A 13,026-nucleotide genomic window follows, 5' to 3' on the forward strand; every position below is an offset into this window, starting at 1 on the left:
CTGCATGTGCTCACTGCTGTCTTCTGAGGAAAAAATTGGAAACTTAAAGGTCATATTTGTGCAATATTTTTGTGAATTTCAGATGCTTGATTGGTGCTAATTTTTTTAATGAAATTGGCAGATTAGCAGTGTGGTTGTCACTTTCGATATATATATTTTTTCAAATGGCTGGCAGCGTAAACTTTTAACTGGCTAATGTGCATTTTCAGCTTTTTGAAATAATATTCAGAAAAATTCTTACAGTAGTTTATATTTCCATGATAGGTTAATGCCTCTTTGAAGCCGTTAGTTTATTGGATGAATAAAAAACTTGTAAAAACAAAACTCCATCAATACATAACTCTTTTTTTCAAAAGGCCAAAATTATATTATGTACTGGTAGAGCCAAAAGTGCTGTTCTAGTCTTTCATGTAAGAGATGTGCTTAAATAGAGACAGACAAATGCAAGGTTACTATAATATGATTTGTCCAGTACAATGATGCCTTTCTGGTCTATAGATTAAATTACAAGGATTTTACTGAAATTTTGAGCAAGAAAGAAATGGATATCAAATGCAAGTACATTACAGTGATTTAGTAGCTTTTAATACAAACTGTCAAGTCCAGGAAATTCAGTCAACAGTGTGATTGAATGAGTTGAAGATGAAATATCAGCCTTAACAGAATTTCCTGGATTTTCCTGATTTCAGTCACAAACATAATTTTGTTTATATTTATGAAATGGTTTGTGTTTGCTTAGTTTTAGCGGGTGTAATTTTTATGAGAATGTTCTGTATAAGGTATTTATGATGTGGATGTTTAACATTTGCCTAATCACATTTTGAAACGTCTGTTCTCTAAGAATTTTTTCAAAAGTTTTCATTTGTGTTCACTCCCACCAAAATGTGTATGTTACAGGTTCTTTCTATGGGTTTACCAATTATCACAAAAAATAGCATCAAGCCCTAACACACATCTTGTTCAGAGTTTATGGCCTTTATTTTAGTTACATTATGGTATGTGATATCAGAAGAGAGATGCTTTTAAGGGCTTGTCTACATCACAAAGTTGCAGCGCTGGTGAGGGGGTTACAGCGCTGCAACTTAGGAGGTGTACACATCTGCAGGGCATCACCAGCGCTGCAACTCCCTGTTTGCAGCGCTGGCCGTACTCCCGTTTTGTCTCGGGTGTAGAGGATCCAGCGCTAGTGATCCAGCGCTGGTAATCAAGTGTAGACACTTACCAGCGCTTTTCTTGACCTCCGTGGAATAAGCAGGTATCCCAGCATACCTGAGGAAGCCTCTGGTAATCAAGCAGGTCTCCTTCCCCGGTTTGTTCTCGCGTTCCCCGAACCCCCGAGCAAGCAGGTCTCCTTCCCTGCGGTTTGCTCTCGCGTTCCCCAAACCCCTGTGCAAGCAGGTCTCCTTCCCTGCGGTTTGCAGGGGGGTTCGGGGAACGCGAGAGCAAACCGCGGCGAAGCTGGTTTCCTTCCCCGGTTTGCTCTCGCGTTCCCTGAACCCCCGAGCAAGCAGGTCTCCTTCCCTGGTTTGCAGGGTGGTTCGGGGAACGCGAGAGCAAACCGCGGCGAAGCTGGTTTCCTTCCCCGGTTTGCTCTCGCGTTCCCCGAACCCCCCTTGAAGCCGCCCAACAGCGCTGCAGTGTGGCCACATCTAACACCACTTGCAGCGCTGGTTGCTGTAAGTGTGGCCACTCTGCAGCGCTGGCCCTATACAGCTGTACTAATACAGCTGTAACAACCAGCGCTGCAAAATTGTAGATGTAGACATACCCTAAGTCTAACTGTATAGATATCTAAAGTGGCCTATTCTGCCTAATAAACTTGGCTTTGATTGCCATATCTCATTCTTGATGCTTGGGCAATAGGGAAATGTTCTGTGTAATGGCAGTGGCTATTTTGTCTCATGCTGGATTTTGATTTCAAGAGGATTAAACAATATTTTTCACAGACAGCAGTCATTCTTTGTTTTCAGACTGATTTCAAGAAAGCTAGAATTTTCATAAGGAATGTTGTCAATAGCTAACTCTGATGTGCTAGCTATAGCCTCATCTAAAATTTAGTTTCCTGAGTTTTTTTTCAAAAGTCTTATTTTAGAAGATCAGTACTAAAACCACTGTAAAATTTCAAATAAATATGTGAACTTAAAGTACGTGAGAAGCTTGTTTCATTTACTGCAGCAGTGTTATCTTTTCGTCTTCAGTTTTCTTGCTTTGAAGTTACACATTTTACTCTAGGGTGTTGCACTAGAAAAATATATAGTTCCAGTCATTTTGTAAGATAAAAATTCAGTTATTGTAAATTTCAGTTAACCAGTGGTTCTTAAAATGCAAAAATTAAAAGCGTGAAACTCTAGTGAATGAGATTTTTTTTAAAAACTGCTTATAACTCTTCTCATGATTCGCTGGGACAGCCTGACATGGCTACACTGGCACTTTACAGCGCTGCAACTTTCGCGCTCAGGGGTGTGAAAAAACACCCCCCTGAGCGCTGCAAGATACAACGCTGTAAAGCCTCAGTGTAATCAGTGCTGCAGCGCTGGGAGTGCGGCTCCCAGCGCTGCAAGCTACACCCGTAGAGGATGTGGTTTACGTGCAGCGATGGGAGAGCTCTCTCCCAGCGCTGGCTGGCTCTCCGACTACACTCACACTTCAAAGAACTGCCGCGACAGCGCTCCGAAATTTCAAGTGTAGCCATACCCATAGTAAGAGCAATTGGATGTTAATACCAGATGGAAAATATTCTGTGAGAGATAAATTGTAGTTACTCCTGGGGGAATTCTGTGCCCCCCCCAAAAGGCAAAATTCTGTGCCAAAAAATGCAAAATTCTGCATATTTGATTTGTCAAAAGGAATGCAATATAATTTGGGTAATTTATTCAATCTACCATACAGGGAAAAAATATCACAAGAACTGTTCAGCATTTTCTAAACACATGAAAGTTAAGTTACTAAGGCCATGGCTACACTGGCGCTTTACCGCACTGCAACTTTCTCGCTCAGGGGTGTGAAAAAAACACCCCCCTGAGTGCTGCAAGATACAGCGCTGTAAAGCGTCAGTGTAAACAGTGCCTGAGTGCTGGGAGCACAGCTCCCAGCGCTGCAAGCTAAACCCCATGAGGATGTGGAGTAAGTGCAGCGCTGGGAGAGAGCTCTCCCAGCTCTCTCCCAGCGCTGGCGCTGCAACTACACTCACACTTCAAAGCGCTGCCGCTGTAGCCATACTGTAATACCCTGCATTCCAGTTACAATCCTGGATTTTCATTTCAATTACATTACTTTTATTTTGGTGTTTGGTATTCTGTAAAGTTGTTTGGTATTCTGTAAAGTTGAATGTCATTTTAAATTGCTTAGACTTGTGTGAAAGTCATACAATTTTGCTAATCATTGTCCTGCATTTTTTTTTTTAAATGGATAAGTAAAATAGATCCTGAGCAGTAATCTAACCCCATTGTGCCTGTCTGGTACAGGAAAAAAAGTGAGAAAGCACATAGACCTTCCTAGTTGAGGATTCTGTTACTGTCATTTACAATAAGGCTCCTTTGCACCACTCTGGCAAGGTAAAGAAGCCTTAGTTGACTAAGAATGGGAACAATTAACTAACAATGGGAGCATTAGCAGCCTGCCAGCTTAGTTGTTAGATTTCTGCTTTGCCTTAGGGACAGAGCCTGTTTTACACAGCCTTACACCTCCAAGCCCAGGAGTGGTGTATCTCACATGCTCACACACAGGCATGCACCCAGCCTGACCCCTTTAACATCTCACCAGGGATGCACACATGCATGTCCACCTCTCCCCCGCCCGCCCCCCGCCTCTGTTGATCTGCTCTTTGCTGCCAGGGAAGGGGTGTGTGTTCCTCACAGATTGCTTTTCTTCCCCATTTTTTTGCGGGGGAGCCCAGAAATCTACGGAAGGTATGGATTCTGCACCCCTGCAGAATTTCCCCAGGAGTATTGTAGTGCTTAGTAATCAGGTACTACTGACAGCATTGTCTGCACAGTCTTGTACTTAGAAAAATCCAAACCTTTGTACTATTCTGTTTAACTCCCCTCACAGTTTATAGATTTAAAAAAACTGTTGCTTACGTACAAAATATTTCAGATGATTCTCTTTTGACCATCTAACTAAAAAGTGAGCTCCTGTTTTGGTCTGTTTAATTGCATGAGAGAGCCATACAGCTGCTTTCAAAAACTTTACTCAACCACAGTTATCTAGGCATGTAATTGTTCGTTTTGCACTGTCAACCTTGTAAAAGGTAAGGGAAAAGATTTTGTGGCTGACCTGGTAAGTTTTTGTGATCATTTTGCAAAGCTGCTATACACTGCAATATAAAAAGGAAGGTTAAAATCCAGAATTGCTGCTGCTTTCATGCTATTGAAGGTCATGCTACTTTTTCCTGAGTTCCCTGATATTAAATGAAGGATTGACGTAGCCACTTCTCTGGTTGGATGGTTGTAGTTGGTTGTCTTGTCCAAACTTGTGTTATAGAGTTTGAGTTTTATATAAAGAACTGAAATGCCTTACCAGATTGTGTGTCAATCTCTCTTTACTGGAAAAAAAATTAGTTTTTTCTCCTCTCTACAGGGTGCTGCTTGCAACTATCTGGCTGAAGAGTTGGGAGAGCCAGATCCTTAGACCACCTCATATTTGATGGCAGGATATTTTTCAGGTTGCTGGTTCAGCTGCAGAAAGACGTCTTGTTGCATGAACCAGAACAGAATAGAAGAAGATAGAGCAGCCTGGCTGTGTTTGCATGGGGGCATTTTACAAAGTATACTGAAATACATTCCTTGTCCTACGTCTTGTCTTTCTGTTACCCTCAAGGTCTTTGGAGACAGCGGTTCAGGTATAGAAGAGCGTGGAGAGAGGTGAAAACAAGATAGGAAGGATTCTTGAGGAAAGTGGGACTTCAGGAGGTAATGAGGCATTTGTTACACAAATGATCCAACCAAAGGAACTGCATGTTGGAAGATGCAAAACTGAGGGTGGGAGGAGAGGAAGAGTGAATTGGTTGGAGTAGAGCTCAGTTCAAAATTTCAGCCAGTTATGCTATTATATAAAGCCTTGAAATGAGTGTGAATTTACTTAATTTGCGATGGTAAAAGACTAGAAACGATGGATAGTATTTAAGAAGGATATTGGGTGATGTGGTTGGAGAGACTAGAGAGTGTGTGGAGTGGACTGGATAGCATACACCTTACTCACAAGTAAGGGTCTGTAAAACCTTGCTTCAGTGATTTTACAGTTTTGAGCACTGAGTGAAACAGCCTGCTTCACTCGGTGTACATGTGAGTGGATCATATAGAATGAGGCAGTGTTACAATCAGATGTTCTGCATTGGCTCCTCATTCCTGATCTCAAACTTGTTCTTTCCTTTTCACAGAACTAAGGTTTATTTACAGGACTGAGGCTTCATGTACTGGCCCAGGTTCAAAGACTGCCCAGACGATAGCTGTCTCCAATGAAAAACGTTCCACAACCTTTCTTTTATTAAGAATATTTTTACTGGCATAGTCTCTCTCTTATGCCTTATGAAGCGTGATGGTAACACAGACTTCCTTATTCAATGCACATATTATCAAATCATATAACATGAGGCAGCACTTCTGTGGAGTGCTGACTCAGTCCATCTGCACCTTCACAAATCATCCTGCTTGTGCACCTATACATTAAAATAAAATGTGATCCAATGTACACATACACAAAGTAAGGCTCCGGGATTTGTTTGTTTTTTGCACTCATGACATAGTCAAGTCAAACCTGATTTTTTTCCCACTGTACCACCAAATATACACACATGAGGCTAATGTCCCTGTCAAGTCTCAAGCTTCTACTGCCTCCAGCTGAGGTACAAGAGAAGCTTTTAACTAAGGCCTGGTCTACACTATGGGGCTAAATTGACCTAAGTTACGCAATTCCAGCTACGTTACTAGCATAGGTTGACTTAGGCTACGTCTACACTACAGCATAAAATCGAAATTACTAAAACCGGTTTTATAAAACCGATATTATAAAATCGATTTTATGCGTCCACACTAGGGCACATTAATTCAGTGGTGTGCGTCCATGGTCCTAGGCTACCATCAATTTCCGGAGCGGTGCACTCTGGGTAGCTACATTAAAGGAATGAGACCAATAACTTCGATTTCCGTCCACACTAACCCTAAATCGATATAGTAATATCGATTTTAGGGTTACTCCTCTCGTTGGGGAGGAGTACAGAAATCGATTTTAAGAGCCCTTAAAATCGATTTAAAGTGCCTTGTAGTGTGGACGGGTACAGAGTTAAATCGATTTAACGCTGTTTAAATCGATTTAACTGTGTAGTGTGGACCAGGCCTTATTGTGGTGTCTACACCACGCTGGCTCGACGGGAGAAACTCTCCCATCGACTTACCTTATGCGTCTCATTGTGGTGGAATTTTGGAGTTGACAGGAGAGTGATCTGTGGTCAATTTAGCGGGTCTTCACTAGACCCACTAAATCGACCCCCAGTGGATCGATCACTGCAGCGTCAATCCCCAGTAAGTATAAACATATACCCCTAAGTCACACTTCTGTTTTTCTTCCTCTTCACATGGGAGAAGTGTACCTTCTCACTCTCAAACTGATGCACTGTGTATGCTCAGGTTTTCAGAAATATGTGCCCTTGGACTGAACACACAGAAGATTTCAGCTTGAGAAGTAAGTTTTTGAGAAAGTTAGAAACTAAAAGGCACTATATAATGGAAATTCTTGTGGCCTTTGACTACAGACCACATCACCATACACTGGGCATGTAACTGGGAATGTAGGACTCAATTCAGCAAAGCAGTTAGGCACATGCGGTAAATTAAACACATGAATAATCCCAATTCTGTTCAGCAAAACACTGAAGTGTTATTAAAATTAAGTGCTTTGTTGAATACAGACCATAATGAGCAGTTGGGGATTTGGTCGTCTTAAAATACCTATTTGTCCATCAAAAATCTTTTTCCCATTGATTTGATCTGAACATGGCATATATCAAATGAGCGCTCATTATCTGAAAAATAACAAAGTAGCCTTAGTTTCTTTCCAAATAGGCTAGCTGGGGAGCAAATAGATATAAAAATAAATAAATAAATTCAGGGAGGTTTATTTTACAGAATTCATATGGGTAAGTTTCCTTTAAAAATATTGTCAATGGTAAGTGATATTCAAAAAGGGGAATTTTTCTTTCTGCATAAGCCTTATTTTTTTGGCAAAAACCAGCTAGAATTTTACTTTCTTTCGTTATGAACAGAGAAAAACAATTGTCATACTGGTACTGAGGAGGAGGAGGAAAAATGCAACTAGCCGTAGGCACTGAAATGTGACTTGGAAATATGTCCTCTGGGTTTTATAAAAAAAAGTCATTCAATTTTGTATTCTTCTTGCCTTTTAGCATGAACTGGCAAACAGTGGCCATAATTATATAATTTATTGATTGTATCCAATCATAACACAGGCTATCAGTTATCCCATTGTTCAGCATATAGATTATGTTGTTTATTGTTCTGGTTTTGCTTCAGGAAAATGCAAGTTTTTAAACTCTCCTGTGACATGCATTTGAATTGACCTTTGTTGCTCATTAATTGGTGTTGATTCTAGTGACTGGAGAAACTATACTGGTAATTTAGAAGTACAACTATAGTAAGGCTATTTGGTTAGTTACTTTGTGGATGGGAAAATGGACAGACTGAAATATAATCATTTCTGCTTCACACAGGTTCAAATAAAGATTTTTTTTCTTCCACTGCGTGCTGAGGTGACTTTAATTAGCGTACTGTTCTCATTGCAGTTTTTGGATTGCCTTGAACAAATACAGGATTTTTATGTGAGCAGGCAAAAAAATGATATTGTTTAACATATAACTTTCAAAATGTGATTTACATTGTTGAAAATTAATAGTAGGCTAACTTGGTTTATTAAATACTGTAATTTTATTCCCTATTTGTATTAAAAGTTTAACGAAGTTTAGTTTGTACTACTAAGCTTATTTTGCCGTTAGGAATCTAATTTCTGCATTGAAATGACAGTAGCCATTTAATCAAATATCAACTCTTTGTTTGCAAACTGGTCTAGTTAATTGATTTAAAAACTTTGAACAGTTTTTGTTCTGTCTTCTTCACATCATTTGTTAATTCCCCAAAGGTATCAAAAAACTCTTCCATTTCTCTCTGGAGCATTTCATTTCTTCTTTCTGCATCTTCCCGTGCCCTCTCTGCATTTCGCATTTTAATCTCCACCAGACTGTACCACTTCCGTTGCTGACCCAGTTTTGAATGCAGATCCTTAATCTCCGATTGCAGCTCTTTGTTCCGCTGCTCCAGGCTGTTTGAAAGATAGACATTGCAATTTATAGGGCTTTTTCCTGTCTCTGTTTCATGAGCAACCTAAATTTTTAAAAACCATTTGGTTTAAGCATGTGATACTATAAATAGAAGTGTGTAAAGAGGCACTTGTTGTCCCCAAAGCAAACTATGTTAGGTCCCCCTTCAACATGTTGCTGATGCATTTCTCTCCCATCATCTTCATGATTTGTCCAGTTTCTGCAGCTCAGTGAGTTAATGTACCAAACCTGCTTAGAAAATTGTCTTTCCTTTTCAAAAGTAAATGCAATTCTCCATTTTATACTCATGCTGGTATATCTTGTATTGCAGTGTAAAAAGCAATTTTGTACATTTCCTGAACAAATACCCAGATGCTTTGACTTAGGTTGTGTGCAATTCGTCTAATATTAAGAGGTATGGAAGAGAGGGGCTGTAAGTCAGTGTATAGTCTTCTCTTAAATCTATAGGAGGACCTACTTCCACAAGCAAACAGTTGGATTTTACATCAGATTTCAGTGGAATCTCACAAGTGTTCAGGATCCTTGCACACCCTCTGTATCTAATGCTGAAAAAACTAGCAGCTGTCAAAATCATTAACCTCTTTGACTATCCTATGAAATTCAGAAACTTCCAACAAATCTTGAATATTAGGCAGATTGCACTTCTCCTTCATTTTTAGGGCAAATTTAAATATCCCCATCTAAAAATCACTAAAATAATTATTTCAAGGTATATCATCGCTTAACTATTCCATTTGGATAATTTAGCTGAAATTTTATAGCTAACTAATTAGTGATTGCATCTGTTTAGAAGTTATGGGTATTTTCTGTATAATAAACAGATGGCATTGTTCAGCTGACTGAGCACAGACCTAGGAGCTGCTGCATTCTTGTTCTAGGTCTACCTTTGACTCACTAAGTGGCCTAAGGTAAGTTACTTTCCCTATTCAATTTCATGATGCGAAAAATGAGAATCGTACTTGCCAACCTTCCCACAGACCTGTTGCAAAGAATTTTCCTTTAAAGTTTATAAACCGCTGTGTCAGTGCTTAGTATTATTATTGTTCATATCCTGGATTATTTCCTCCCAACCCCAAACCGACTCCCCAAAGTACTGCTCTTCATGCTGACTGAAAGTGTGGGGCGGGGGGGGAGAGGGGAATTCCACAGTAGACTACAGATTTTATTTATTTTATTTGTAAATCTTTGTTCTCCAAGAAATTGTAAAGGCATTGACATTTTCCAACCATCTCAAATGATACTGGCTTTTATTAATTTTAAATAAATTACATTAGCCTAAACCCTGTAACATGAGTCAAAACTGGTCTCTTGTAAATACTGGACAGTGAGAAACTTTCACTTTGAAATGTGAAAAAACATTATTTCTATTGCAATAGTGTCCAAGGACCCTCGTTGGGGATCTCTGCCTCTTGGCAGTAGGCACAGTACACACAACCATCACAAAGTCACTGCCCCAGAAAGCTCATAGTCTAAGATTCCTTACCTTGTAATTTTAGCTTCATACTCTGCCTTCTGCTTGGATGTCTGCTTCTTTAGGCTGACAAGATGGTGCTGCACTGAAGTTGAATTTGCTGAGAAGTCATTGGCGTTCGGAGATGCTTCACTGCTGTTGTCTCCTGGGCCATGTCCCAAGTTTTCCTGTAGTCCCAAAACATAGGAATTGGCTGTGTTAGTTTCTTGGGACTCTTCTGGGCAGGTAGACCTAGTTAAATACCTTGAAGTCGGGTTTTCTTCAAACATAATTTCACATAGGGAGCCAGTCCTGGATTTCTGACCAGTATTGCTCATGCCCTACTGGCTTTGCAAAAGAATCTGTTCTGTTTTGTTATAGAAGAGCTTGTTTTCATGCATTTGCCTCAACCTGGAGTGTGAAACTTGTCTTCCTCGCCACAGCTGTTTGAAGCTTTTCAAATACTTGGAAATGGTCCATTTTGTTGGAGCCTGGATCTTGTTTCAGTCTCTGATTTTGTTTTTGATATGGAATGGGTGACGCCTCAAGTTGGTGTGCCAGTCCACTGTGCGCATGGCCTCATTGCGCTGGCTTGTTCTCATCCCCAGGAGACACCGCCTCTTTTGTGTACCCGCCATCTTTTCTGTGTAGTATGAATGACATCTGTGGGTGGCACATTTCGTAGCTGTCTGAATTACTAGTTGCATTCTTCTCTGATAAATTTTCTGCTGTGGTAATCTTGGCTGTAAGTAACCTGGGGCGGAAGGGGATATCTGGTCTGTATTCTACAAATACAAGGCTCCCTATGTTCCATGTTGCACAGATTATGGAAGAGGCATATTAAATCTGTTCTGGGTGCACTGTGTCTAGCCAGCCTGGCGTGAGAAAAATTGCATGAATGGAAAACAGCTTGATGTGCTTTATCACTGACATCAACTGTTGCACATTTTAAAGGAAGCAGAGGGTAATGGTTCAAGTAAAGCTATTCAGTCTCTCTTCAGCGCTGTTGTATCAAGGACAAGAACTGTGAGGTCAAGGAAGCTTAGGGCTCTTTTTATCTACTTACACTTCAGCTTCGGTTGGACAAATTAGCATGAATACATTTTAAATAGACATTTATTTTTTTAACTGCCTCTTTTCAGAGGATAAGTAAAATACAGCTTCATTTTATGGATAACCAGAAATAACTCAAGTACAGCAAACTAACTAGGAAAAAAAGCTTGTAATTACAGTTAAAATACACTTAACTTTAAAACTAAAGCAATTTAATAATAATTTGGAGAGCCTTTCCCTCAGCCATTTGGTACAAGGAACAATGTGAAGTTTGAATAGTGGGCAAAATTACCAATGTAAATACCAATACAAATAAAGTCTAAGAAATTGGCAGAAAATTTAGCTGGCCCAGCTACCACATTTATTTATTTTTTTTGTATGTTTTCTTCCAGGGTTATCACATATCTATGCTGAGTCCCTCTTTCTGATGTTCTTACTATCTTTTCTGTTAACCTGACTCAGTGTTTGTATTTAAAATAAGAAAAAACCCTCTGAAAGTGATTCACACAAAATAAAAGCTACTCCACATATGCTTTAAAAGTATCTCTTGAGCCCGTTGCTTTCATGAGCCTCTTTCTAAGAGTGGTAGGCTGTTATATTATCTGTTTTATTTTAAAATGCTGTGTTATGAATTTGCTACATCCTAGATTTGCATGTATTGGATTTTAAATGGTGGATTAGTCCCACAGGAAGATACAAAATTGAAAGTTGGTCCCCTTTGCTAGAAAAAAACTGGTCATCACCTTTCCATTAGACTCCCTAGTCTACTCGGAAACTTTGAGAACTTGAGTGAAATTGCCAAATGTTTATAACCCTTTGTAGGGGAGCTCAGCATCCTTCATGGAATTTTTCTTTCCTCAGACCTATAAGGCCTGCTGGACAAGGCTCATACAGCTTTTAGTCAGATAGAATACTGTTTTGATTGATTTGGGCTGGCTTAGTGGAATTTGACTACAATTCCCAACCGCCACCAAGGCAGACTTCATCATCCACTAACTCTGCTTTTATATGAGTTTTAAGGTATCTCCCTCCTCTCAAATCAATAACACACTATTATTCATCCCACTGTGTCCAGAGCTCTGCCAGGTGCCTTCCAGATCATAGAAAGTAAATGAGACTTGTGAAATTTTTACTCTAAGCCTCCTCCATAGAAAACAGTTCTAAAACTTGAACAAGCAGATTGAATATTCTGTAAATCTGAAGAAGACTTGAGATTATGATCATAAGAAGAATCAAGAGAGATAAGAACTACACACATACTGAGGGCAAGAAAACTGCTGACTGAAGGAGTGGGATCCACAGATTCTGTTTTGCAGAAGTAAAGTAGTGAGTAGATAAAAAAATCAAGAACGGCAATTGCTACCAAACAAAAGCCTTAATACTCCAGAGACTTTTTTTTCTTGGTATAATGTCATTGCTTTACACCAGTTGTATGTTTCATAAATAACAGATGGCTGAAGTCTCTGAAAAATGAGATTCTCTATCTTTTACGATAAATTACTTTCTGACAAAACAGGTGTGTGTGGGAGAGAGAAACAGACAACTGTGAAGGAGCACCAGCTGCTACTTAACACAAATGTGAAAGACCTTCTTCCTCTTTTCATTCAAATGTAGAATTTCTTGTCAGACATTCTTTAACAGGACCCTTGGGCTTCAGCTTTGTCATCACCGCCCTCTCCCCCGCCACCCCCAGCCTGGGGTGACTGGACTCAGGCTGGCTTAGGTTTCGGTTTCCCCTCCTGGGGTCGTGTAGTAAGTTTTGTTATCAGAAGGAGATCATGGAGCAATGAAGTTTGAGAACCCCTGAAGTAGGGCAAACTACATGTTCAAACTGGCCCTGACAAAATTATTTAGAGGACACTTTCTGCCTTTAGAAGTGACTTCCTATCACATCCTTTGACTGTCTTACTCTTCTGTCACTGTTTTTATTTTCTGCAAATGACATCCTCTGTGGTGGTAGATGGAAAATAAACAAAAATAATTCCTAAACATTTTATAATGCTAAATCTTTCTGAAAGTATTTACTGAGGACTTTTTCAATGGCTGTTTCTGACTCAGCAGGTTTAAATCTGTGTGCAGAAATAATCTGCAAAAACTTCAGCGTGCGGCTTCTTGAGGATTGCATTGGAGAAGATGGATATTGGATGGATTTGGTCTTTCTGGATGGGTCTCTTAT

The 13,026-nt window shown here is 39.8% G+C and overlaps 2 protein-coding genes across 4 annotated transcripts in view; one reads left to right on the forward strand and one right to left on the reverse strand.

Moving 5' to 3' along the window:
• Window positions 1-13,026, forward strand: part of MAPK9 (mitogen-activated protein kinase 9) — a 77,042-nt gene that overhangs the window by 51,143 nt on the left and 12,873 nt on the right. The window contains exon 13 of one of the 3 annotated variants that reach the window (XR_007775389.1): window positions 4,819-5,935. The exons of 1 other annotated variant lie outside the window; for it this stretch is intronic. The gene's annotated coding sequence lies outside the window, so the exon portion shown is untranslated. One more of the 3 variants, XR_007775387.1, reaches the window with a different exon arrangement.
• On the reverse strand, window positions 7,656-10,557 carry LOC127055057 (rho GTPase-activating protein 24-like). The gene is made up of 2 exons (XM_050961635.1): window positions 9,831-10,557; window positions 7,656-8,328 (listed from the first exon to the last, which is right to left on the reverse strand). Exons 1-2 carry the CDS (start codon window positions 10,133-10,135, stop codon window positions 8,076-8,078), a joined length of 558 nt encoding a protein of 185 aa, XP_050817592.1. The 5' UTR covers window positions 10,136-10,557; the 3' UTR covers window positions 7,656-8,075.

This window comes from Gopherus flavomarginatus, chromosome 7, assembly GCF_025201925.1.
Source record: "Gopherus flavomarginatus isolate rGopFla2 chromosome 7, rGopFla2.mat.asm, whole genome shotgun sequence".
Taxonomy (NCBI): domain Eukaryota; kingdom Metazoa; phylum Chordata; order Testudines; family Testudinidae; genus Gopherus; species Gopherus flavomarginatus.

Coding starts and splice junctions, on each gene's coding strand:
- LOC127055057 (XM_050961635.1), bottom strand. CDS start 10,135: ATGAGCAATACTGGTCAGAAATCCAGGACTGGCTCCCTATGTGAAATT. Junction 8,329..9,830: donor TATGAAGCTAAAATTACAAG/GTAAGGAATCTT, acceptor TCTTTCAAACAG/CCTGGAGCAGCGGAACAAAG.